This window comes from Cebus imitator, unplaced genomic scaffold (assembly GCF_001604975.1).
Source record: "Cebus imitator isolate Cc_AM_T3 unplaced genomic scaffold, Cebus_imitator-1.0 Scaffold4, whole genome shotgun sequence".
In the NCBI taxonomy this organism is placed as follows: Eukaryota; Metazoa; Chordata; class Mammalia; order Primates; family Cebidae; genus Cebus; species Cebus imitator.
In genome coordinates this window covers 4,117,468-4,143,764 of record NW_016107319.1, presented here as the reverse complement: position 1 = coordinate 4,143,764, position 26,297 = coordinate 4,117,468, and the positions used below count along the sequence as shown (strand labels likewise).

The window sequence follows — 26,297 nt, the reverse complement described above, 5'->3', positions numbered from 1 at the left end:
TGAATTAATGAATGTGAGTAAACTATTTGATAAGGTCGGCAATAAGAATTTTAGTAGGTGCATCAGATCTGCATATTGTTTAATATTCAGAAAACTCGGCTGAGTTCCATATGGCACTTCTAGCAACTTTAAGATGAACAAGGATAAACTGATTATTGTGAATTTCCACCTTAATTTTATATGTAAAAAAGGAAGCATCCCGGTAAGCATGATAAAACAATTAGTAACTACTATGATTGGAATATAATTCGCAATTAAAACGTTACATATAAAATGTCAAGATCAACACTAGTGCAATTTAATTTAAACCCAGAAGACAATTCTGTTTCCCACAGAGGCAAGGTACATATGCTGAGAGGTATTCATACAGTGAGATATGAGTTCTTCATGCTGGCTGACAGACGAGAATCACCCCCAGGGGTTTTTCAGGCATATTTGTGCATGGGAACCACTCTGAAAGATGCTAAACTTAAATGACTGGGGTATGAGCCTGGTCATTGGTATTTTATTTAAAAAACAATCCTAGCTGAATATTTTTTATTTAAAAAGTATTGGCTGGACAGTCAGGGTTAAGAACCTCTGCCTTATAAACAGATATCCTAGTACCTACAGGTGGAATTGGACTTTGTGCCACTATCATCTTGGGGCATCTTGGCTGCCACCTACCAGGCCAGGAGACCAACTTCTCAGGTGTAGGGATTGCCTAGCAGACATCCTTGGAAGGTTGTAAATACTTTGTGTGTGTATGTGTGTGTCTGAGAGTGAGTTGATATTCATAGCATTGGATACAAGAAGAATCTTGCCATGAGTGATATCCATCCTGAGTTCTATGTAACAATAGCAATGTAACAGAATTAAGAAGCCAAAGAATGAGAGGTGACCAGATTCTTTAGCAATACAACTTAAAACCCTTATTATTCAATATGGAGAACATTCGCATCCCACCTGCCTGCACCAAAAGTTTATTCTGCAACTCTCATGTCCCCTCCAGCAACATGGGCTGGCTACCATTTTAATTTGACTCAGAACTTAGCCATGGGTAGTTTTTCAGAGCAAGGAATACTGCAAAGAGATGAGAGTTAGTGTAAGGAAAAAAGTGGGCTATGAGGGGGATTTGTGGCAATCCACAGGACTAATTTAAATGTACCACCAGCTGAGGCAGGCAGATAGAATCTAGACGGTTGGTCTACACAAACCATCTTAAAAGAATAGCCTGGTGACATAAGAGTGAAAAGAGAAAGATCATGGTATATGCCATTTCGTCATCAAATTATTGTTAGAGCAGAATATATTTTTAGTTCTCTGAATTATCCTTAAAGAGGAATTCAAATATTTTACTTCTGAGGAACTGAAGATTCAGAATATTAAGAAGTTTCTCCACGGAGATATCACACACCACTGCTGATTAAATACCCCCTATATGAGTATTCCCAACCAGAACCTTACATAGTAAAAGCTTGGGTCTTGACCCAAAGCCAACTGTGTTCGGGTTTCACCTGTACCACTTAACAGCTTCCTCACATCATGTAACTTTTCCATACCTCAGTTTCCTCATCTACACAGATAAAAAGAGGGGTTATAAGAAAAATTAAATACATAGGTATACACTTGGCAACCTGAAGTCCTAGATAAGTGTTAGGTAAGTAGCCTTTGCAGTCAACGTTCCCATGAGCCAAGACAAACACAGCCTTCTCCTTTAAACTCCATTTGGCCATTTCATCATTTTTCATCAATTAGTCATCCTTCCTCTCCTCTACCCACAAGCCTTCCCAATTCAAAACACTCTTCCTGGGACAGGTGAGCTTTGAAATGAAAATGGGAATAAACTTGCAGATTTCTCAGCAAAGTTGCCCAAACTTCAAGGTAAGAAGTAGCAGGAGGCGTGATTCCCTCACAGGAGCACCTACTACCTGTAGCACAGTGAAAATGGTGCCCGCGTTGAGCTGATCAGCAGGTACGCCTGGGTTCTTAATAAGTGTATAGATTACCAGACCCCTCTCCTGGAAATTCTGATTCAGGTAGTCAGAGTGGAAACCCAGGAATCCATACTTTTATTGAACATTCTACGCAATTCTTATCTTCAGGGAAGGTTGAGAAATTTTGGAGAAGGAGAGGTAGAATATAGGAAGGGGTTTTGGATGACAGAATGGATAAAGACAAAATTAGAGGCAGACTGGAGGGAAAAATGGAAAAACTCAAGCAAAGGCGATCATGAGTCAATCCCTAAGAAATGGTCCAGTAAGAAGAACAAGTAAGAACTCAAGTACTAAGATGATGACAGGGCCACTGTAGGGCAGTTTCGTTTCTCTTTCAGGCTGAGGTTTAAAGTCAACCATCTTAAGAGGCATCTAGAAACTAGAAGTACCCTTTCTTGGACTTTACCAGGTTTCTGTGGTTGCACTGTCCAAAACCTAAGTAGCTGGGTTGCTCCGGAGGCAAGCATGATGGCCAAATAGAAGTTGCAAAAATAGAAACAAAAGTTGGAAAAGATTCAGTGATTCGACTCCCTTGAATCCCTTCCTTCAATCAACTTCCTTGAGTCACTCTGCCTTGGTGCCATACCACTGATTCTCAGCTGTGGCCACGTATTAGAGGCACCTACAGAACATTTTGTGAACTGCTTTCCAGACCCTGCCCCTGATCACTTAAAGCAGAATTCACAAGAGCGGGTCCTATCACTGGTACTCTTTTAATCTGTGAATCTAAGGAACAGCCAAGGTGAGGACCATTCAACTCAGCAAGTGGTTTTCAGAGAAAGAACATGAGCACATCAGAAATATTTAAAAGTATTTAAAAATTGCTGATGCCCAAGACCCAGTTTCAGAGGTTGCCATTTAATTGGTCTTACGTGTAGCCTGGTAACCAGAAATTTTTAGAAGTGCACCAATTGTTGACAATGTGCAGCCACGGTTGAGAACGACTCAGCCAGACTTGCTTTATCAAACTACAACTAAGGAACAGACCAGTTTGTGGAAAATCAGGTACATTTTGAAGTTTAAATCCATGAGTCTATCTTGAGAGAAAACAGCACACTAGGATTTGCATAAAAAGACCCTGGCACCAGCCTTCCCCTAAGAGGTAGCACCCCTGTTGAGAATACACCTACATTGTTCTGATCTTTTAATTTTTTCTTAATTTGTTTGGATGTAGCAGAGACATTCGTCTCTTTGATCATATGTCTCTGGTCATTTGGGGCAAATGGCTCAAGAGAAGGTCAGATGATCCATTTATGGGTCCTCTAAATCAATAATGTCTTAAAGTTCAAGGCGAGAGCAACAGCTATACTTAAAATGACATAACACAGTGGATATAGACACCTACATGACATCTCCCCCTAGAACTCTACCAGAATTCTTCTGTTTGGCCTGACATGTGGGCCACCCAGAGCCAATCTGATTTTACAGACATTTCCTGTTAATTGCACTTATCAACTGATGAAAACATAGTTCAAGGGAAGTAGTAATCACACCAATTGAATTCTTAGAATTAATGAACTCTACAGAAAGGCACTTTTCTGACACATTAGGGTGACCTTTCTGGGATGTAATGGGATTATGTGGATTAAAAAACCAAATAGTACAGAACGGATACATGAAAAAAATAAAATACTTAACTGGTAGCCATTAACTCCTTTGGCATTGCTGCAGAGTCCATGGCATATTCTTTTAAATATCACTATTACAGAGAGCTCTTTTTGCTTTGAGGTAGATGTGAATTCATAGAAGTAATCTAAACCAACTCTTTTGAAGAGGGCAAGTTGTCAAAGGGAATAGTCCCTTTTGTTCTGAAACTTAGCGATCATAAAGAGACCATGGGTAAAAAACAAAAAAATATCAATACACACAGGTTGCCAAGAAAGGAAGAGAGAAAGAACGAAGGGAAATGAAAAGGAGACAAAGGAAGGCAAGGGTAGGGGAGGAAGGAAAGGATGAAGGAAAAAGGGTAGCTGAAGTGCCTAGTATCAAAAAGAGTATTTAAGGACACCGTCTTACTATCAATTCTGAAACAATTTAAAAAACAAGGCTAGTTTCTTACAGGGCTGTTTCTAATCACACTTGTAGGTTACATTTTAAAAAGTTCCCTACTCATTCAATCACAATTTTACATCTGTGTTGGGTATCTCCAAGTGGCTTTTCCTCATCTCTAGTACACTGGACACTTCCTTATGGAAAACACAGAAATGGAACACAAGGGGGCACTGGCTTTAGGATTAGGGAGTAGAAATTGGGTAGAGCTGCCCCATGCCCCCTGCCATAGATATGTGAATGCCTAGTCCAAAGAGCTTGCCCCTTTGCATAAAACCAGATCGCCATTCTTGGTTATGGTAGCCTTCTTGGGAGCATTCTGTGCACAGAGGTCCTTATAAGTGCTTGTTTTGTGCGCCCCAGAATACCATACCTGTAGTTAGGAATTCCCATGTCTTATTGCCCCTTGAATAAGTCAAAGGTGAGTAAGTCAAACCAAATATTCAACCAAAGTATCTCCCTTGTTTTCAGGGATTTTAAATCATATTGCTCCTCAAAAAGAGAATCTGGGGCCAGATATTCACAGGGTGTAAAAAGTCTGTCAGAATAAAAAGACAGCAAAAAAATCTTGTAGAAGTTAACTTGTATTGTCATAAGTGACAAACTTAGTTGTGGCTTGTTATGTAGGAGAAAAATACTAAATATATTATTCTCAATGCATGTATAATTTGTTTATATTTTATTGGTGTAAAAATGACTAGAATTTAACTGAATTTGAAATTCTAGAGAATATCCAAATGGCAGATCTATTTATATCCCAGGGTGTACCTCTTGCAACAGTAAAACTTTCTTAAGATGTTTCAAGAAATGCTCAATCACTACTTTTGAAGCATTGAAACATTTGAACAAAACCAGTCACACTAAGGAAAAAAAAAAAAACCATTTATCTTGGTTCTTGCTGATCCATAGGAATGGTAAAAATCTAACCAATGAAAACTCAGAGCCCCTGTACTGCTGCTACTGAGGCATTTGAGAACCTAACCAGTCTCAGTGGGCCATTTTTATAGCTTGCCTGACACAGACAATCTTATTTCCAGAGGAGTAAGTAGTACCTCTGAATCAGAACACATTACGTTGTGGAACTGTCTCAGGTGGAAACATCTTAAGAGAGTTTTATCGTCTTTCTGGATTTACTAAATCAAAGTAAAATAGCATTTTCTATTTTCATTCTTTTTAATACTGTATCATTAAAAATAATTGGGACAGATAGGGTTTATTTCAACTGATGACTTCTTAGCTTTATGTAGCAAGCCTAGTTTGATGAGGAATTATCTACAACACATCACCACATAAAACTGTCTTCTGAAATGACAGCGCTTTTTCTTAATTTTTGTTGGTATTGTAAGTCTGGAATTTTATAATTTTCCTAGCTAGCTGTAGTGTACTCTATTTCTTAATCAGTAGTCTTTTTTACAAAGTAATCTCTTTAGCATAGAAATTCATGTAAGCACAATTTGAAATGCGTTAGCCTTCGAAACATACCCTGGCATGTTTTGGTAACACATAGTATTAATATTTGGTGCAACAGCCTGTACATGGTCCATATTCTGACACTGTCATGACTCTAAGTGGTCCCTGCATGCCTATTTCATGATCTTTCTAAACTCTCCAAGTCTGAGGTACATCAGCACATTTCCTTTCAACATCCATTCACACGCGGCAGCCTTCCCTCCCCTCATCTGTACACATCGAACCAATTGGCAGAGAGCACATTTCCCCCTGAGCGAGCAGTATTGTGAATTTTATCTTCTCTTCCAGAAATCAGTTCGTCTTCGTTGCAGCAGATGAAATTTCTTGTAACACCTCTGCAGGTAACAAACATTGCTACTTCTTGATGCATCCATCCAAGTCTCAGTATCCTTTTTTTTTTTTTTTTTTTTTTTTACATGCTGCAGTTGGTCACTCTAGAAAGTTTAGTTAAAAAAAGAGCTTGTATCTTTGGAGTACAGCTGAAGCCTTGAGGCTCTGCCATATAAGACGACATTAGGCATTTTGCTAACTTTGATGTTTTATTTCTGGTTCTAGTAATACATAGTCCAGAAAAGTAAAAAATATGTTGAATGAATCCACAAGAAAGTCTCCCGGTATAATCAGTGTTCTTATGGTAAAAGAAGGAACAGGGAGATTAGGTACACAGACTTGTGACTTCCATGTTTTTTGACGTATTTGTCTGGGTTCATAGAGATTGGTATGTGAATTATTTGGGATCTTTATGGACTATTAGAGGCTGTAAAAGACTGAATCTATAAAGCTAGAGGCATTCGGGAATATAATTATCTCTGTCTTATAAGAAGGGGATCTTCATTCTATCAGCCAAAGATCCTCTATTTCCTTTCTTATAAAACGTCTCTCAAGTAGCAGAACTTAGAGAGACCAAGTCTTTTGGTTTTGAAACCAGGAAATTGGCAAACGGAAATTGCATCGTTGCATGATATGTCCGTCAAAATAACACTTGTCTTTTTTCTTTGATGTGGTTCAGAACAGTTTACTTTGTACTTTCATTAGTATGGAATTAAATGCCAAGATAGGTGAGTGCCTTAACACTAGATTTTTTTTTTCCTTTTGTCCTCGTTTTGTCTTTAAGCCTAAACTATGACCAAAACAATCACTAGAAAATCTTGCCAATGTATTGCTTTCAGCCTTCGTGGGAGGATGTTCCAACTAACCCCACATAACTGAGCATGCCATGACCTTCAGACACACACATTAAACTGAACCTTACAGATAAAGCACTCATCTGTTACCTTTTATCAATGGTGCAGGAGAAAGGCTTCTTTGCCAATGCTTCACTATTTACTGCTTTTAGTGAGAATGAATGAAGGGAAGCCTGGAGAGCTAGGAACATGCACCCAGCCCTCTGTTCTAGAAGGCAGGGTCAGTTTTATTTATGTAGTTGCCCTCAGCCTTTATAATGCTTTAATGTCTTTACCTGGTGAGTTCAAGAGGTATGCATGACGCATGCTGACATTTTAAAGCAATGACATACTCTATATATATGAAACCCCTTTGATGATGGTCCTGCAATTTCCCCCTGAACCCCTAGACTCAAATATCTTTGCTTCTCATTGTGACACGTGGCAACATCCTTAACACTTTACTAATGCCCAATGCTAGATGTGACGGTTAACTGCATTGCTGGGAGTGGTGGGGGGATGTTCCTGCCATACAAGAGTTGTTTAACATTTTCAGAGCCTTAGTGGAATGGAGCATGCAACAAAAGGGGAGGCTGCCTGGAATGGGAGGTAGGGGTGGGAAATAATGTTGATTTAAAATGTTCATAGACAGGCCGGCCATGCACGGTGGCTCACACCTGTAATCCCAGCACTTTGGGAGACTGAGGTGGGCAGATCATGAGGTCAGGATGATTGAGACCATCCTGGGTAGCACCATGAAACCCCATCTCTACTAAAAATACAAAAAATTAGCTGGACATGATGGCACATGCCTGTAGATCTGGCTACTCAGAAGGCTGAAGCAGGAGAATCACTTGAACCCGGAGGCAGAGGATGCAGTAAGTCAAGATCCTTCCACTGCACTCCGGCCTGGGAGACAGAGCGAGACTCCATCTCAAAAAATAAAGTAAAATAAAAATAATAAATGTTCATAGGCATCCTGCGAGGATGCCCCAGTGCACTAGAGCTTCTGCCTTCTGTTAACCCCTGCACATGTTCCAGGATGTGTTAGGTTGTATTTGGTCATCATAGATAAAACATGGAAAAGTTAGATATTGATTTTGCCCCATGACTTCACCAACCCCGCCTTGTAGTGATCCGCACACACTATTTCTTAAGAAGTCGACAGAAAATGAAAGTTTGCATGAGTGTGGTGAGTGTTTCCTTCTGCCTAATCCAGAGGGCTGCTCAGTAAATTCTTAAGGAATTGCTATTGATCGCATTTCAAATTGGGAGAGATATCCCTGTTCCTTTGATGGCCATATTAATATATTGTGTGCTTCATAAGGTTCCATTTGAACTCTGAATTTTGAATGAAGCATGAAAAAGGAGACACCTATACAAATCCGATGTCAGATTATCTCCCAGCAAGTCCACCCTCCTCATAGAGTGAAAATGAAAAATCAAAACTGCTCAGTCAACAAAGGTTGTAGCTCATAGTTTCAATGAAAGCCTCCTAAGGCATCATCTCCTATATGCTGAAAAACCTGCTGTGCCCACTGCCCGTATTCTAAATAGCACTAGTATAATGAGCTCTCACCTCCTTATGAAAACATTTACTAGGGCAGATTTATTGAATCCTACTATCTACTAGTTTGACAAAAGGCAAATTCTCTATTTTTAAATCGAGAAAAAAAAATCCACATGCTTAAAATTTCAGTGTCTGGGGCTTGATGGATGTTAGAACTGAAATTCTTATAAAGAGGTGTTATGACAATAACACCTCTTTGATACCCATGGTGGATGGGCTAAGCATAGGCAGTTCTGTCTGGGGCTTAGGGTGGAGACAGATAAAAATCACTAAGCGGTAAAACAGCAGCATTTCAGGATTTTTCTTTCAGTCTCCCAAAGAAAAGTGATGCCTTTTACTTGGGTCTTTTGTCGAGAGTGCCAACATATGTGGTCTGCTTTTTCTAGCCACATGCAACAGGCGTTTTCATTAGCCTTTGTGGTCTAAGAGACTGTAATTACAAGGATATTTTCTTACCCAGAGGTTTCAACAATGGTATTAGTTATGTTTTCATTGCTCCCAAAGTGCACTCTGTTGGGTAGCACTTGGGACTAGGCTTTTAACGACAGGGAAGAACGCCTCCTAATGCATCCAGCTTACACACTTGAGTAGTTTTTCATTCAGTAACATCAAGAACCTTTGATGAGTTGGATTCTGCAACAGATGGCAAAAAATGGGGAAATGATTTTCCCTTCTTAGACTGAAGGTCACCCTCTGTGATTCATTAGGACTTTTCGAAGGTGGGCTAGTGATTGTCGTAGTTGTAGAAAAAGGGTCTGGTATGAGAACGGAGGCTGAAAAGCAAGTTATTTTGATGAGCAACTAGAAATTCCTATCAGTCGATTAATATCTCTTGAGTCCTTGCTGGGTGTCAAGAACCATTCCAAGCCCTGGGGACATAGCATTAAATAAGTCAGGAGAAGCCCTCATCCAAAGACCTTCATTGTATTGGAGAACAGATCCCAAACCATGTATGTGAGTAAGTAAATATATCACGCATAGTAAGTTATGAAAGAATTATAATGAATCAAAAAGAAGGGGAGGCAATGTAAAGTAAGGCATGATACTACTATAGACTCAGTGATCAGAGAAGGCCTCTCTGAGGGGGTAGGATTTGAGCAGGGATCTGAAAGTGAATGTGTGACCCCAGGAAACATGCAGCAGGTGCAAAGACCCTGTGGTTGAGGCGTAATTGAGGTGTCCAGGAGTCATACATCCAGGTTGGTCCACGGATATGAGTACAGGTGAGTGTTTTACAGATAACATCTAGAGAGGTTAGCCAGGGGTCAGAGAAAGTTAGGGTTGGAGACCACAGAAAATGTTTGGGATTTTAAGAGTGATGGGGAGGCAGTGGTGGGAGGGTTGTAATCTGACTTTAGTGTAAGATTGACTGCTTTGTGGAGACCAAACTGCAATATGGAAAGAACAGAAGAAACAGCACCTAAGGGCGATGGTGGGGGTGGGGGCGGGGGCTTGGAGCCTTTCAGAGAGTGCTGACAATGGCCTGGGTTAGTAGGGTGCTTGCGGGTGAGCAGTGGTCATCTTTAAGCTGTGTTTTGGTGGGAGAACAAACAGGACATATTGGCAGATTAGAAGGGTACAAGGTCCACTCTGTCGAATGTCTACTCCCTGTTCTTGTTCTAAGGGTCTATCAGTTAATTCTCATGGAGCAGCAAGCCCTTTATCCCTGACGTAATTGTTCCCCGTAGGGGCTTTGCTGATTCTCCAGGGTTTAATAGTAGCTGTCATTTACATAGCAAATTCTGTGTGCTAGTATGGTAAATACACATACAGACATGTCTATGTGTAATGCATATACATACAATGCATACACATGTATGTATACATGTTTATGTATATATTTGTGTGTATACACATACATGCATGGCAGCTCCATGAGGTAGATGTTATCCCTGTATTGGAGAGTAAACACAAATACATTCAGATCCAGAAACGTTTAGCAGCCTGCCCTCAGTCACAGTAGAGTCCACTCGATGCCAGAGTCCTTCCCTTTGGGTCATACCGCCTCCACTCACTACATGTCCGTCCATGGCACGCTGACCTTCTGACGTCAAGTGGAATTCTCCTACCTTCCCCAGCTACGCTATCTTGCTCCTACAAAAGCAGTATTTGCGAGTTGGATGACCAAGTTGTTAATGTTTGGAAGGTACCAAAGGGCACCGATTGGTTCTCTAGAAGTTGTTTCACTGCAAGTTTAACTTTGCCTGTCCCCTTCAGGCAGCAGGCTTATGTTTAGTTCCATGTGCTCAAAGTACTGGTATAGATGTGGGGATAGAGGCAGCAGATGTCAGATCAGGAAACACGTTGTGTATTAAGGAAGACAGAGGGTTAAACAGGCCAAATGTGTTCTAGGTTAATTCATCAGACATCTTTTTTTGCTGAAAGTTAGTGGCTGAAAATCAGTTAACAATATCCTAGTCCCTGAAAATTACCAGACAGGTTCAAAGTTGTTTTAGCCACAGAGTCCAAGTGGAAAGCTCCCAGCTATCCCCTCACTTTCCAGGGTACGTGTGTGTGTATGGGGGTGCAAGTGGAGGCTGGGACGCACTAACAGAAACATATGTCCCCTCCACCATGCCAGGACTCCCCACGAAAAGTAAATCTGGGGACACATTTTCATCTCAGTTTTTGATGAGCATGGGACATGGCCATGTGGGGTTAGAGTAGGAATCTGCAAAAAAACAAAAAAGCCTTGGCCAAATGAACATATCTGCAAAAGCTGTTCAAACCGTCCCCTGTGGGACACATTGTTATCCCGGTTACCAATTAAAAGCAGTATTTAGCAAGTTCTGGGGTACAGGGGGTGTCACCAGCCTCTTTCTGCTATTCCCACTTCTCTACCTCCACATCCTGGCAGCTGCATTAAAACTTTAGGCAGTATTTAATATTTAGAAGTAGTTTCCAAATTGGCCATTCCTCTAATTGATCCTTCAGCAAGTCTCATCTAATTGTCTTTCCTAAATTTTAGCGATTTGATTATTCAGCAAAGTTGTCATGCAGTAAATTGATTTGTGGCTAATTGGTCTGTTTCCAATAAAGTGTGGTATGTATTATAACAGGGGAAGTACAGGGAGCTAAGGGGGCATATAAGCAAAGGAACTTGGGAAAAATACTTAGTGAGAACCTTCTGTATATGAAACAGTCTCAGGCTTGCTACATGCAATAACAATACCCTATAAAAATAAAGTGTTCATTCAATTTGTGAATATTAAAGATATCTAGGTAGTCTGAAATAGCTTAAGTGGGAAAGTGCCGTATTGGCGCAGAATTTTTTTAAAAAATGGAACAGTGGTTATCAGATTTTAGAAGAAGGCATGAAAGTCACCTGGAGAACCCGTTACAAATGCACAGCCCGTTGTGTCTTCTTCTTCCCCTGCCCCTGGGATTCTGATCCATAGATCTGGAGACGGAGCCTGGAAATCTGCATTCTAATAAGTTGCCCCAGATAATTCTAATAGAAGAGACCTTACACCTTGGGATACACTAATTGATCAATCAGGAACCTTTTCTCTTTTTGAGACAGGGTCTCACTCTGTCATCCAGGCTGGAGTTCAGTGCAATAGCCTGATCTTAGCTTACTGTAGCCTCAACCTCCTGGGATCAAGCAGTCCTCCCACTTCAGCCTCCCTAGTAGGTGGGACTACAGGCATGTGCTACCACACCCAGCTAAGATCTTAATGTTTTGAAGAAATTAGGTCTTGCTCTATCGTCCAAGCTGATCTCAAACTCCTGGACTCAACCAACCTGCCCCTTTGGCCTTCCAAAGTGCTATGACTACAGGCATAAGCCCATGTGCCCAGCCAACGTTTTTATTTCAATGGTAAAAAGAGCACATAATAGTATTTGCTAAAGTAGCGTTCACATGTGGCTGTGGAGCCCTTGAAATCTGGCCAGTCCACACCAGGATGAGTTGTAAGTAAAAAATGCATGTTGGATTTTCAAAACTCAGTACAAAAATTATGTAAAATTTATCAGTTGTGAGTTACACGTTGTAGTTATGACAGTTTGAATATAATGGAGAAAATAATTAGTTCACCTGTTTACTTTTGAAAATGCTTACTGTAAAATTCAAAATGACGTGTGTCTTACATTTGTGGCTTTCATTCTATTTCTATCCATTCCGTTTTAGAACCACATTTTTCATTTGTCACAAATGAATATTGAAAGAGTTTGTGTGTCCCTAATAGCCATTAATTTGGAGGTGAGGGATATTCACCAGGAGTTAAAATGTAGTGACAGATAATCTGGACGTTGTCAGTGTGTCTTGGTCTTGTATTTTAATGTTGCCTTCTGGTGAGGGGCGTGTGTGTTGGTGCTGTAGAGGTACATTCCTTGGGGCTCAGGGCCAGAACCTCCCTACTTCTCACCCTGCTTGTTGTGTCTCAATCTTTGATCAGCTTGCTTTGAGGATGGGAGATGCCAGTACCTAAGGCTTTGAATCATCAACCAAATTCAGGGGTAGCACTGACACATGTACCTCAGGGGTTTCACTGAGAGGCTCACTGATCCCACACAAAATAGACAAGAGGCAACAGCTGTAATCTTCTCCATCTTCATAACTGATACTTGTTTGGTTCCTAACTAGCTGGTGACCAGTAACCCCTCCTCTCACCCTCACTACAGCCTTGTACAATCAGATGCACCATCACCATCTCCATCTATAGATGACTCAACCAACTCAGAAGAACTTTGAGATAACTTAGCAAGATGTAAAAGAGCTGGGGTTTGACCTAGAAATTCTGACCCTGAGGAAACCCTGGCTGCCATTCAACCCTTATTAAAGATCTCGTGAGGGATACAATTTATTATCCCTCATGTGGGGTAAACTGTAGCTGGGATTCCATGGTGATTTTAAAGCACAGTACAAATTCTTAGTGACTTTGGTAGAGCAGGAGTAGACCCAGAAAGGGGAAACGGAACTTCTAAGAGAAGGATGGCCTTGAGCTCTGCATTACAGAGAATGTGCCTGTGGCTCCTGTATTAGAGGTAGCAGTCTACGGTAAGAGAATTTCATCCCCAATAGTGGAGCTCACTGTGTCTTCTCTACTCAAGAGTGACTGCTGTTCTGCTTTCCCTCAAATCCGTTGGGATTCAGAATAGGAAGAGGTTTCGAACTGCATTGGTTGGGGAGAGAAAGAATGATGTAATCTGATTTGCTAGGGGTAAATGGTCTGAGTTTTAGATGTCATGGTGTTGGATTTGTGTAGGCACAGTTCTGTGTATGACAGGTATCCGTGGGCAAAAGTGAGTTCTGTAGCTTCCCATGTAGGGTCCTGAAGAGCTCAGATGCTTTCCCTCCAGCTTCTCGGGGAGGCAGGGAAAATGCAAGGCTGAAAAATGTTGTGTGTGATTTCTGAAGATAAGCACTTTAAAGTCAAGCTAAGGAAGTTAGCAGCAAGGAAACTCAGATGTCAGAGCCAAGTAGACATGACTCCATGTTGTTTATCTTGGAGCATTTCTTCCACTTCTACTTGGATCATCTTTGGAGATTTTGCTACATTTTTATTCATCTTCTAGGTCAGGGGTCCCCAGCTGGACACACAGCAGGAGGTAAGCAGTGAGCGAGCCACACTTCACCTGTATCTGCAGCTGCTCCCCATCACTCACAGACCTAACTGCCTGAGCTCCACCTCCTGTCAAATCAGTGGAAGCTTCAGATGCTCATGGGAACATGAAGCCTATTGTGAACGGTGCATGTGAAGGATCTAGGTTGCACACCCCCTGTGAGAATCTAATGCCTGATGATCTGAAGTGGAACAGTTTTATCCTGAAACTATTCCCCGCCTCCCTGGTCTGTGGAAAAACTGTCTTCCACAAAACTGGTCCTTGGTGCCAAAGAAGACTGGGGACTGCTGTTCTAGATTTTTAGTGTAAAGTATTGTGAGAAGCTTTGAGGATAAGAGGGCTTGGTCACCCCCACGGCCAATAAATGCTCCAATTAAAACTAGGAGGAGAAGGTTACAGTAACCACAGAGGAGTATCTCCCTCATGAACACATTCACCAAGTTCACTAACTGACCCACAGATCTTAAGTTCAGAACTCGGTTGACACTTGTAGAGTGAAAGTGAACAGGAGCACTTCCTAGATGAACCATTGCTTTCTGAATTTTCTATCACATCCAAGTAGTTATCTTAATTCTTTCAGGAGAGTTTTTCCATATTGCAGCAAACTGGGATGTGTGGTTTAAGGTTCTAGAAACCCTCTGAGATTTTTCTGTGGGGAAGAGGAGGGCTGGTTGGCACTTTTCTCTCCATGTATGTGTCCTTTCCTTGAATGACTCTCTCCTGGAAGGTTAACCCCAAATCTTGGCCATTATTACCCCACTATCTTTTCAAATGGATGCACACTGGGAGTAGGCCAGCCCTGAAAACCTAAAAGTTGTAGGATTCTGAGATTTGAAAATGGAGATTTTGGTTGTCTGGTGAATGTTTATTAGCATGACGGTAAGAGGCTGATCATACATTTCAGAGATATACCCAGACATCCTAAGTTAGGAATTTGGCAGACCTTCGGTGGGGTCCCATGTTCTGGGCTACATTTCTTTATCTTTTGAAGTGAGAGCTTTTGTCTCCATTCTGACCCCACAGAATCCCCACAGGGTGAGGGGACCTGTCAGTTCTTCAGTTGTAGAATTGACAATGAATTTGTCAAAAACCTTCAGCCTCTTTCAGTAGGACTGTAAGATCTTATTCTGTTTTGCTGTATTTTCATTTAGTGATGAGTACAAGATGGTTGAGTTGGAAAACAAATGCCCGTAACCCTGAGTGATTGACAATGGACTGATTTGTAGCTGGATGAGGGAAGGAAGTAAATCAATAGCTGGTGCAGTGCTGAAGAACTCAGAAGCCATGTATCCTCCCCTCTGGTCTTGTTCTTTCCTTTCCTGGTCGATACTGGCTGTGACTCCTTTCCAGCCCCTGAGAATTGCTGAAAGCAAACACTTTGTCCAACCACAGAACACTTGCTCTGGAATGTGTGTTCTAGATGCAGTTCCTTTGGACAGGGGAAAAGCAACAACCCTACAAGTAATGATACCAGCAACAATGCAAACCACAGGATTGTCTTCAACATGTCATTGGTTTTCCATTTGGAAAGTCTTCCAACCCCAAAAAGGAGGGCAATGAAATAGGATGAATATCCAGGTGGGATGAGAATCAGCCTGAACCCAGGAAGAGAGACCTTCTGATGATCCCTTTCTTACCCAGTGCCCCATACCACCCCACCCAGGGAGGAGGACATCAGAACTACTCACTGGGCCTTCTTGAGGCTCAGATCTTATTTGACCCTATACAGGCAAGTGAAAGAGCATCCCTTTAGCTAGACCATGACTCCCCAAAGAGCATGCTTTTAGAACCACTGAACCATGGTTGGTGCCCTGTTGTTATGCTGTGTGGTCGATGCGTGACTTCCATGGATTCGTTTTTCCCAAATACTTCACAGACTGTATCTTAGACATAATATAATGAGGAAACACTGTAGCCCCTAATTGCATTGCAGAGACCCGGGCCATTCATTGATCCCTGGTGAGGCATGCCATTTTCAGCGGATACTCTGCAGCCCTACTCTGTGTTGGGAAGGGCACAAGGCCATGCACTTTCTTGCTGCAGTTGGTCTGTTTAGGGTATCTTTGCTACCTTGTGAACTGAGCAGATTTCACTCAGCTTTCTGCTCCACAGGGATTCCCCCAGCTATTTTCTCAGATGGGAAGCATGGAGAGATGGTACCAATGCAAGAATAAAAGTTTTTAGAGCATAAAGCACTTCATCAAAATAGGGAGCAAAATACAGTGAAATTAATTACAGTGTTCTTACTGTGGCTCTGTAAGAAAACTGTGTTAAAACCCTTGGGTGGAGTGCCGACATGGGCCCATTGCATTCGTTAGTGTACAGCTGTTAAAACTAGACTTAGATATACACAGTACTTCTTACTAACATGTCTCAATAGAGTTGATAAAGCACTTAAACAAACATGGGTTCATATTCCCATTCAACAGGGTACATACTTATTTTGCTCCAATATGACCTTAAGTTCAAGTGTATCCATTTAAACTACATCTGTAACTCATAAATTAGATAGATCTTGACTCCAAAAGCATCTGTAATTTGATTCCTAGAGCTGCAAGTGATTATATTAGAACAGGAACTTTCATTTGCCTCTGCAGACCAAAAGTCTGGGCAGGGAGGGAGAGATTGGTTTGTGAAGTACCATATAAAAAAGCTGTATCATAATCTCCTTTATCTGTAGATGGCTGAAAATTTATTGGTTTTCTTGAATGCATCCTGAATTAGGTAGGGCTCAGAGAGAAAACTACCACTTTACGTATGAGGAAGATGAGGCTCAGAGACAGCACGCTCTGTCCAAGTCATGAAAGCAAGGACATCGTAAAAGCAGAACCCAAACTTCGGTCTTCTTTTCCCAAGTCCTGGCTCTCCCTAGGTCCTCAGGTTGTTTCCCAGTTTTAACTTGTCGCTGAAGGTCAAAAAGATGACATCTCATGATGGTTGCAAGCTATGGGGAGTTAACCAGGAAAGCAGTTCTCTTTTGTGCCTTTTAGTTTTTCCCTTAAGGGTTTTGATGAGTTTTATGGCAACTTGGCCAGTGTTTAGCAAACTCTCAGAAGCGATGTAAAAATTATACACTATTTCTAGAGTCCCCAGAAACTTTTCTTCTGAGTGTCTTGGAGGATTCTGAATGTATCTGCGAGCAGCTGACCCAGAATCTTTAAAGAGCATAGCTGAAAGAATCTTTCTGCTGATAGAATCTACTAATGGAATTGTAATGCTGGACATGAGTGTCTTTCCAGGCTCCATTTCTCTCTTTACTCCTTCGTCTTGCTGCCTTCTCTCCTGCAGTGCCATTGGCTGGCCCCTCTCTACCTGCACTGTGGCAGGGTTGGTGCTTGGCACTGAGGATGGAAAGACAGACAAAATAGACACTGCTCCAGCCTCCATGGGGCTCTCATTCCAGGAAGGTAAAAGGTAAATGATCAGGTGGACTGGGAAATTGGATTATTAGAGTTGCAATAGGACATGAAGGGGTAGGGATTAAGTTGAAAAATGCCCTCAGAAAAAAGGGCAGTCAGACCAGGTGTGATGACTCATGCCTGTAATCTCAGCACTTTGGGAGGCTGAAGCAGGCAGATCACTTGAAATTAGGAGTTTGAGACCAGCCTGGCCAACATGGTGAAACCCTGTCTCTACCAAAAAGACAAAAATTAGTCAGGCATGGTGGTGGGCACCTGTAATCCCAGATACTGGGGAGACCGAGGCAGAACAGTCACTTGAACCTGGGAGGCGGAGCAAGCTGAGATCGTGCCACTGCACTCCAGCCTGGGCGACAGAGTGAGACTGTCTCAAAAAGGAAGTATCTCTTCGTCTCTAGGGAGGAGACATTTGATTTGAAACATAAGATGAAAGAAATCGAGGTGGAGGGCAAACAAGTGCCAAGACTGAGCAGAGAATGGATATGCATGTGTGCAGGAATGATTAAGAAAGCCTGTGTACCTGGAGCATAGTAACCAAGGAAAGGAATTGAAGACTGAAAGAGAGGCAGAGACAGCTTCTGCAAGCTTGCATTTTATTCTAGCATCAGTGGAAAACCATTGGAGGGCTTTAAGCAGGGAGTGATAGGATTAGATGTATACAGATTTATATTTAAGTGGGTAGATGGATGCACAGACTTGAAAGACTTGATACTTGTAAATGGCTGCTGGTTTGAAAGAGCAAGAGTTGAACAAAAGAGACAAGAATTTAGGCTGCTGTTGGGTTGGTTTTGATTAACTACTAGTCGTTTCTAGTAACGTAGTCTTCCTGTGCATGGAGTGAAGTGGACACATTTAAGGTTTCTTCTGAAATTACTGATGGATGGAATGTGGAGACATGGAGATCATCATGATCTGACTGCACTACTGCCCACTTTGGCCAGGGATGCATGGTGTGTGGATCATATTGCCGGTCATGTCCTAACGTGGCGACCGTAAGCCATCTTCCCATCATTCCTGCACGGGTCCTGGGTATTGCTGCTCACTCTCTCCCTGGGGCTGTGCGTAGCCAGCTCTGAGGACATCAGATTGCTGACGTGCTTGGCATATCTGCTGCAAACACAGCACTCAAGTCCACATCTTCCCTAATAACCTTGTGTCTAAATTGTAGTGTCACACGAGGGCGTGTTTAGAAATTAGCATTTGAAAAGAAGCCTCCTTGCTTTCAGTTTGAGCTGACATGGTGTCTTTTCCTCTGTGGAAATGAAATTTATTAATCATAATAAAACCACTGGATTCTGAAGGTAGAGGTCACCCTGAGGAGAAAAGAAGCCTGCTCATTTTTGAGGAATAGTTCAGTGCTGCTCTATTTTTCTTCTGCCTTCGAAGAGAATACTGCCAAATTGTTACCTTGGGTTTTCCACAAGGTTGAAACCATGCCCAGTGTTAAAGAATCTACCATTAAAGTATGCAGTAGGAAAAGGTGGGAGCTACACTTGTACTAAATACATTCGAACTGCCAAGATAGTGTCTCCCCAAAAGAGGAAATTACTGCCACAGTAAAACCATTTCCCCAATTTTTAAATGAACCATCTGCATCTTTTCACATTTGTTTTGAAGGAACACCATGCCGTAACATCACTTAACAAAGTGAAGTATTTTAGTTTGCCTTTGCAGTTTATATCCTATTTACGAAACAGTTTTGCCAAATTAAAGTACCTTGAAAACAACCCTATTAACACCCTTTTCTCTGGACCAATCAGACTTTGTCTCATGAAGTAAAGACCAGTGCCAAAGTTACATATCGTTTCCTTTGACCCCTGTTACTATGTACTTCTAAGTTAAGTGGGTAGAGGTCCAGGTCTCAGGAGTGACCTCCATGAATATATTACTTCTTCAAAAACTATCATTCTTAACACATCTTTTACCCTTGGACCTATACCTGCTTTTCCTCCCAGAGAGAAGGATGATCTTTGATTAAAAACAATTTTTTGATCAGCAGAAGGACTGAAGGGTGTCTCCAAATGAACGAAAGGCAAGAGGGAGCCGTCTGTTAGTTTCACTGACAGATTCACCCCAGAAGAGAGACGTCTCTTCAAGTCATTGTTGGAGGATCAGTGTTCACACCGAAAAGCCTCATCTAGACTATTTTCACTCAGGCAGATGGGCTTGGGAGTTGGAACATGCCCAGTGCAACCCTAGTATAATCAATTGTTTTTTCTACCTGAGGTATACTTTGGAGTCTGAGTGAGAAGGTCCTCCATGCAACTTTCCTGACCTTCCCAGACTCCACAGTGTGAAGGGTCAAATGACAGAAATCAAATATATGCTTATCTACCAACTATAAGAAAGGCTGTAAGGAAAATGGGGGAAAACAGGAAGGGAGAGGGGAAAGCACATACAAATTGGACTGTAAAGGATGAGAGATGAGCTTAAGGTTGATAATGCAGACGAACCATTTCTTCCAGCCTTGTTCCTTCAAAACATCGGTCAAAGAATCAAAATACCATGTAGATCCCATTGAGTGGCTGATGCATTCATCGAGCTGCTGTGAGTGTTGGTTGCTAACAATACATCCTCTCCTTTCTCCAGCAAATTGGCCTCATGTGGGAGGAAGCCACTTTAGCTCAGTGGTCTATCACTCACCACTCAGGAAAGCCCACATCTAATGTTTAACTTATGTGGGCATTAAAGAGCCAACCCACTTGCCTCCAGGTGGAACCCACTCTAGCAGGAAACTCAGGATCAGGTAGAAGCTTTTCTTCAGCTCAGATCTTGCCTTTTTTTTCCCCTCTTTGCTCTGACCTGCTTTCCCTTCTCTTCCTCTTGAGGGCACCCTATTCGATAAGTCACTTACATAGGAATCTCTATTTCAGGATCAGCTTTCAGGGAAGGACCTCAGCTTCGCACAGTAAACTAGGACCAAAGTATCTCCAGAAAAGTATCTGTCAGGGCAAACAAGTATGGCACAGGATGCTGTGGACAAGCATGCAAGTTGCCCTAAGAGATTCAAGGATCAGGCTGCATGCAGTTGGCTCACGCCTGTAGTCTTAACACTTTTGGAGGCTGAGGCGGATGGATTATTTGAACCCTGGAGTTTCAAGACCAGCCTGGGCAACATAACAAAAACACATACTCAAGGATCAGCTCTGTCTAGTTATGGGACCTTGAGCAAATGACTTCACATCCGAGTCCTTTTTTTAAAAAAAGATGTTCACTTCCAGATATTTCGCATTCAGTATGTTTGGTTTCTATCCTGTTCCCATTTTTATTCTAAAGCCTATTCCAGAAGCCATGACAGTGGAGGGAGTGGGATGGTAGAGGCAGAAAAACGCAAAGATGAGTAAATGTCATTAAGATTTGTTGTGTCGGCTGAGCTTGGTGGCTCACGCCTGTAATTCTGGCACTCTGGGAGGCTGAGGAGGGTGGATTGCCTAAGGTCAGGAGTTTGAAACCAGCCTGGACAACATGGTGAAACACTGTCTCTACTACATTATTAAAAAATTAGCTGCGTGTGGAGGCTTGTGCCTGTAATCCCAGCTACTCGGGAAGCTCAGACGGGAGAATTGCTTCTGTCTGGGATATAGAGGTTGCAGCAAGCCAAGATTATGCCGCTGTACTCCAGCCTAGGCAACAGAGCTAGACTCCATCTCAAAAAAAAAAGATTGGTTATGTCAAATGCCTCTCCCTTCCCAGAATCCCAGAACCTGGTCATTGATGAATGAGAGACAAGTTCTGGAATGATAGGATCAAAACCAAATCAGTCAGATTGAGTGGGAATGGGAGTCCCACAGACCCTTCAAGGGTGCTTCCATTCAAATATGCTTGTTCATTTCCACTCGAAGACACTAATTTCACAGACAGGTCACTTCACCCTTTCTGATTCACCCTATTTCACTTGAATGGTGCCAACGAAATCAAGAGAAAAAGGCAGTCTTCTCGAGGATTATCATACCCTCTGTGTGTGCCGGGCTTAACACTTTTTCTGGTCATTTCTTTCTTGCCTACCTCAATCTCTAAGGCAGCTACTTGAGCAGTGTAGAAACGGTATTATGGGGGGAGGCAGGGAATATGTGTACGTGTGTATATGTGCATATATGTATGTATCTGTTAAGCATAGCATTATCAGCCATGTGAAATGCACAAAAAAACGCACTGTGCACAGATGAACTTTTGTTATGTTACATGACAGAGTAGAGTATGTTTCTTATTCCAAGATGAGTAGGGCCCCTCCATACTGTCTCGGTATTTTGGATTTTGTGATTGTTATTGTTTTGTAATTGCATCCTATGGATCAATCTTCACCTCTATTTTCCTTTCAGTTACGGACGAGTTTATGCTGCCGACCCCTACCACCACGCACTTGCTCCAGCCGCCACCTACGGCGTTGGTGCCATGGTGAGTAGCAGTTTCTCCTTGTCCTCACATCTTCCTGCCTCCCTTCCCTTCCCCCAGCTGGGACCTCAGTATGGGTTGACTTCCTCTCACTTCCCCTTAATTGAATTTGTCTCTTGTGCTAACAGCAGCTAAAATGCCACATTAATCCTCCCAGTAAACTTGATAAATGTCTTAATTTCTTGGCAATGTAGTGCATGTAAGTTATTATATTTCTAATTTTGCAAGTCTCACCTAGCAGAGCACTTACCTTAATGGAATAATTAGTCATTTTGATAATTAAATCCATCACTAACAGAATGCAGTGTCAATGCAGAACTTTTTTTTTCTTTTTTTTTTCCTCCCTTGCTGCTCATTCACATAGCCCCAAGGTTCCAGCCCCAGCACAGACTTCAGAGGAGCTAAGCTGCACACTTCCAGGCCTCTGCTGTCAGGCAGCTGAGAATCTGACTGCCTCTCCTCCCCTATTACAATTCATGTTTAAAGTCATAGTCGCCCAGGAAAGAAAATAGACAGAGGGGCACACTTTGTGTACCTAGTACATAGGAAAGTAGAAGGAATCAGCTGGGTTTGGGGGTTGTCTTTTGTTTCGGGGCAGGTCTGGGTTTTTGTTTGGGGAGGGGGTGGGGGGAGGGTAAAACATGGGAGGTAAGGGTGGGGTGAATTTGCCTGTACTTGTTCAAACTTCTATGCACCAAAAGTCTTGAGTACAGTAAGGCGTGCCCATCATGTGAGAGCATATGCAATCATTACAAAGCTTTGGCATGCAGTTTTCTGCTTGGATCAAGAACATCAGTCCTTATCCTAAAAATGAATCCCCATAGGCATTCATTTGAATTGCCAATACTTTTAGACAAAGGAAATTGTTAAGTGCCACCTTGTAGCCATTAAAGCCATGGCCAGACAGTTCACTGAAGCTGGGTCATAGAAATTCAGCCTTGATTTCGAAACATTGTTTTGCACAAACTTAATTACATCAAGCAATTCATCTGTACAACTCCCTTCTCAAGATCAGATTCCATACAGCTTGCAGAGCCAAGTCAAGAAGTAGATTGAGATTTTCATCCCAATCCTGCATTTAACAACTCTGCTTCAACACCTAGTCCACTTGAGGAATGTGTTGGAAAGGAGAGTTGGATTACTTTCATTCAGTAAGTTGTCTAAATTCAACCTCAAGTGTAGATAATTCTGTTCCCTCGGGGAAAGCGTACTCAGTCCAAGAAAAATAAAAACAAAGAGAGACAGTGAAAATCCTTCAGCTGTCCAGCTTATGACAGAGTCCTTTTAGCAAAGAGGACTGGCTGAAAGAATTTGGAGCTATTGAGGAAGGTCAGGAATGGCCCTATCTTTAGTTCTCCAAGAATGACCTGGGATGGGTAGGGGGTGCCTCAATTTCGGTTGGTTTTGAGTGTATTTTTCACATTAGTCTTTTTGATGATCCACATGTTGCAAAAGGAAAATGTAAAAAACACACCCCTCAAATTGCTTTGTTTCAGAATGCTTTTGCACCTTTGACTGATGCCAAGACTAGGAGCCATGCTGATGATGTGGGTCTCGTTCTTTCTTCATTGCAGGCTAGTATATACCGAGGGGGATACAACCGTTTTGCTCCATACTAAATGACAAAACCATAAAAACCTTCCAAGGTGGGGAGAAAGGAAGCTTTCCGAGGCCTGAGTATTGCAATACATGCAGTAGTGCATCATTTTAGCAACTCTAAAAAAAAAAATAAAAGTAAAAAGGAAAAAAATTACATTTTTTATCTTATACCTCAGATATTTTGTTCTGTGTATTTTAATATTGTGGGTCTTTAATTTCTGAAGGTTCCGTAGTTTTGGTTGCTGGCTGTAGGAGTTTTTGTGGTTGATCTAGACAGATGCTAGATATGAATAAAAACTGGTTTAGGGCCATATCCAGAGTGCTATATTATGTAAATGAATTATATATGCTGAATATTAAGCTACTGGGGCTATCAGCTGTTTGGGAAGAGTGTAAGTGACTACAGTTGTCATTCTTTTCTGCATCTGCATTATCTTATTTTGTGACAGGGGAGGCTGGGAGGGGCTTAGGGGATTGGAACTTGGGTTTGGCTAAAAGACAAATAATAATAATAATAAATGTAACTGATGAATCTAAACGACCCACTGCACCAACAATCATTTATCAACGGTTCTAAGTTACTCATTGCCAGTTCAAGCCAAAGGTTATGTTGTTAAGGGGGTGCTTCTGGTAGCACTTGTGCATCCGAGTTGAATGAAGCTGTGCAAACCCACCCTTTAACCATTCCACCCAGCAGTATTCAGCTTCTTAACCAGTCGCTATTTAGGCAAAAAAAGAAAANAAAAAAGAAAAAAAAAAAAAAGAAACCTGCTAGTTAGGCCATCAACAAGCATTCTTTTTATATTTCTTCCAGTATAATAAATTATTGATATCATTGCTGACTTTTATATTATGGGAGGGAAAAAATAACATTAATAAAAAGGTGATAAAAAGCACTGTTTCTATTTTTTTCTTTTTTTCCAAAAAGAGAAAGTAATAAAAACTTAAATTCTTTGTAACAGTTAAAAAAAAAAAATGTATAAAATTTACATCTGTGCAGTGGAGTTGTTAAGTTCTAGAAACAGTCTATGAAGCTTTAGTTTTAGCCTAGTAGAACAACTGTTAGAGACAGACGTATAATTTTTATGGAATTACATGATAATCATATTCAGATTTATAGAAGCATTTTACAAGTATTGCAATCATTGAGTAGAGATAATCATGGTATTTTCATCAGCTTGGTACTTTTTGAAATGTGACTGCGTTGTGTGAGCAATCTGCAATTTTTCAGTCTGTGAGATCCTGCCCTTCCACCTCTTTCCCATGCCCAAGAATTGTCTCAGAAATGATCTCTTCAGTCCTGTCTCCAAGGCCCAAGACACTTGTCAAAAGGCAGCAACAACAAAAAATGTAGATCCACCCTCTTCATCCCAGAAAAACAAAGTCTCCCCACCTTTCTAGGATGCAGGGCCAGAGAGACACAGCCGAAAAATTGCAGTTTGTCTGTAACTTCTGTTTGAACTTTCCACGTTGTCCTGTTTACAAGTTAACCTAAGTTGGGGTATCTGTCACGGGTCTTCCTGTTTTTGTATTTAAATAAAAACAACAGCAGCAGGCTGTCCCTGAGTAGTTTTGCTGCCATAGGTTAAGTCCTCATGTGTATAGTGCAGGCCCTGCGGCATGCACTTCAGTAAGTTATCAACTCACCGCTGTGAACCTGCCAATCCGCTGTAACAACTCTGCTTTAAAACAAAACCAAACAAAACTTAAAAAAAAAAAAAGTGTGATCCAGCTTTCTCTTGCCATCCTATGTGCATGCCGTAAGATCAGTTGGATATTAAACCATCAATAAAGTTTCACAAGATTTGAAAACGAAGTTTCTGTAGCTTCGATATCTAAGACAGATAGTGATCTTGGAAAGAGAAAAGGGGGAGGGGGGAACTGCTTATCAGCCAAAAGCGTATCAAGTGTTCTTTTCACCAGACTTATTTGGGTGGGGGAGGGGAGGGGCAAGGGGGTGTTTTATAGCATCACTGAGACATTCTCATTCCCCCACCTGGAAAACAGTTATGGCAGTGGGTGCCTGGTTGACATTCTTAAATGAAATGTGTTATATAATACTATGGCATCTTCCAGAGGGAAGAAAGAGTAGGAGCAGGGGGCTATGGAGAATAAGATGATTTCTCCCAAATGCCTCAGATTTCAAAATCCAGAATTTGTATTGTGTTTGGAATCAAACATAGAATTCTTACTGTGTTGGTTAAAGTAAAATTCATTTGCGGTTTTGATTTTCATCAATGAGCTGTACTTTTCCCCCATGACTGTATGTAGTTTTAATAAAATCATTTAGAGTAAGTGGGTGCCAACTGAAGTTGCAGAATCTTTTGTCCAGGCACTCCTCCAAGATGCCAATAAGTCATTTTAAAATGTATGTCAGATGTAAACAAACATTTTGGATTTTTTTTAAACAGTATTTATTTGGAATGTTTTCATTTATCTAAATAACTATTGCTATTATGAATTATGGAAAATTAATATTACGTGTGGCATATAGTGACTTCTTAACACACACATCACGCAATCTGCAAACCCAGAAAATGTGTATATCTGTCTTTAGAAATTAGTGTTTATATCACTTACAGTGGTTTGTGAATAAAGAAAACTGGTTTGTAATATCAAAAAAATAAAAGCTTAGTCTGAAAAGGTACAAGTTGGTGTTCTGAGTTCTTTGGCTTCCATAGGTTTTCTCAGTGGGTAGATTCGTCACCCACAGGTTTGAGTGTACTTGGGTCTGCCGGGGATGTGGGGTGGTAAGCAGCAGGCTGCTGCAGCCACCAGATGCCTCCTGCAAGTACCCTGGATTTGTGGTTCAAAATATTTCCCTCCCTCACTCATTTTTCTAAAGAAGTCACTGGAACTCACTCTGTTTAAGAAACACCCAAGGAAGTTTAGCTATCTCTCAGCATGGACATGTCAGTCTTCCATTTTAAACAAAACAAGACATCATTCATTTCAAATAAATATGTTCAGCTATTAATGCCTTTTTGGGAGACCTTGGATAAGATGAAAAAATACAGTAAGTGCTAGAGTTCACATACATCGAGTGCTCATTAGGAGCCAAAATTTGTGTTCCTTATTTCATTTAAAAATCTTA

General features: G+C 41.4%; 1 protein-coding gene across 40 annotated transcripts in view; it reads left to right on the top strand.

Annotated features, from left to right (window-relative positions):
* Positions 1-25,850, top strand: part of RBFOX1 (RNA binding fox-1 homolog 1) — a 754,257-nt gene extending 728,407 nt beyond the window's left edge. For 20 of the 40 annotated variants that reach the window (XM_017533966.2, XM_037740311.1, XM_037740353.1 and 17 more), the window contains 3 exons: positions 5,784-5,836; positions 21,532-21,607; positions 21,969-25,850. In XM_017533966.2, the coding sequence (XP_017389455.2) occupies positions 5,784-5,836; positions 21,532-21,607; positions 21,969-22,116 (277 nt within the window). In that variant the 3' untranslated portion in view covers positions 22,117-25,850. The remainder of the gene's footprint in view (positions 1-5,783; positions 5,837-21,531; positions 21,608-21,968) is intronic. The other 20 variants (XM_017534036.2, XM_017533909.2, XM_017533918.2 and 17 more) reach the window with 7 other exon arrangements.
* Positions 25,851-26,297: the final 447 nt, after the last annotated feature.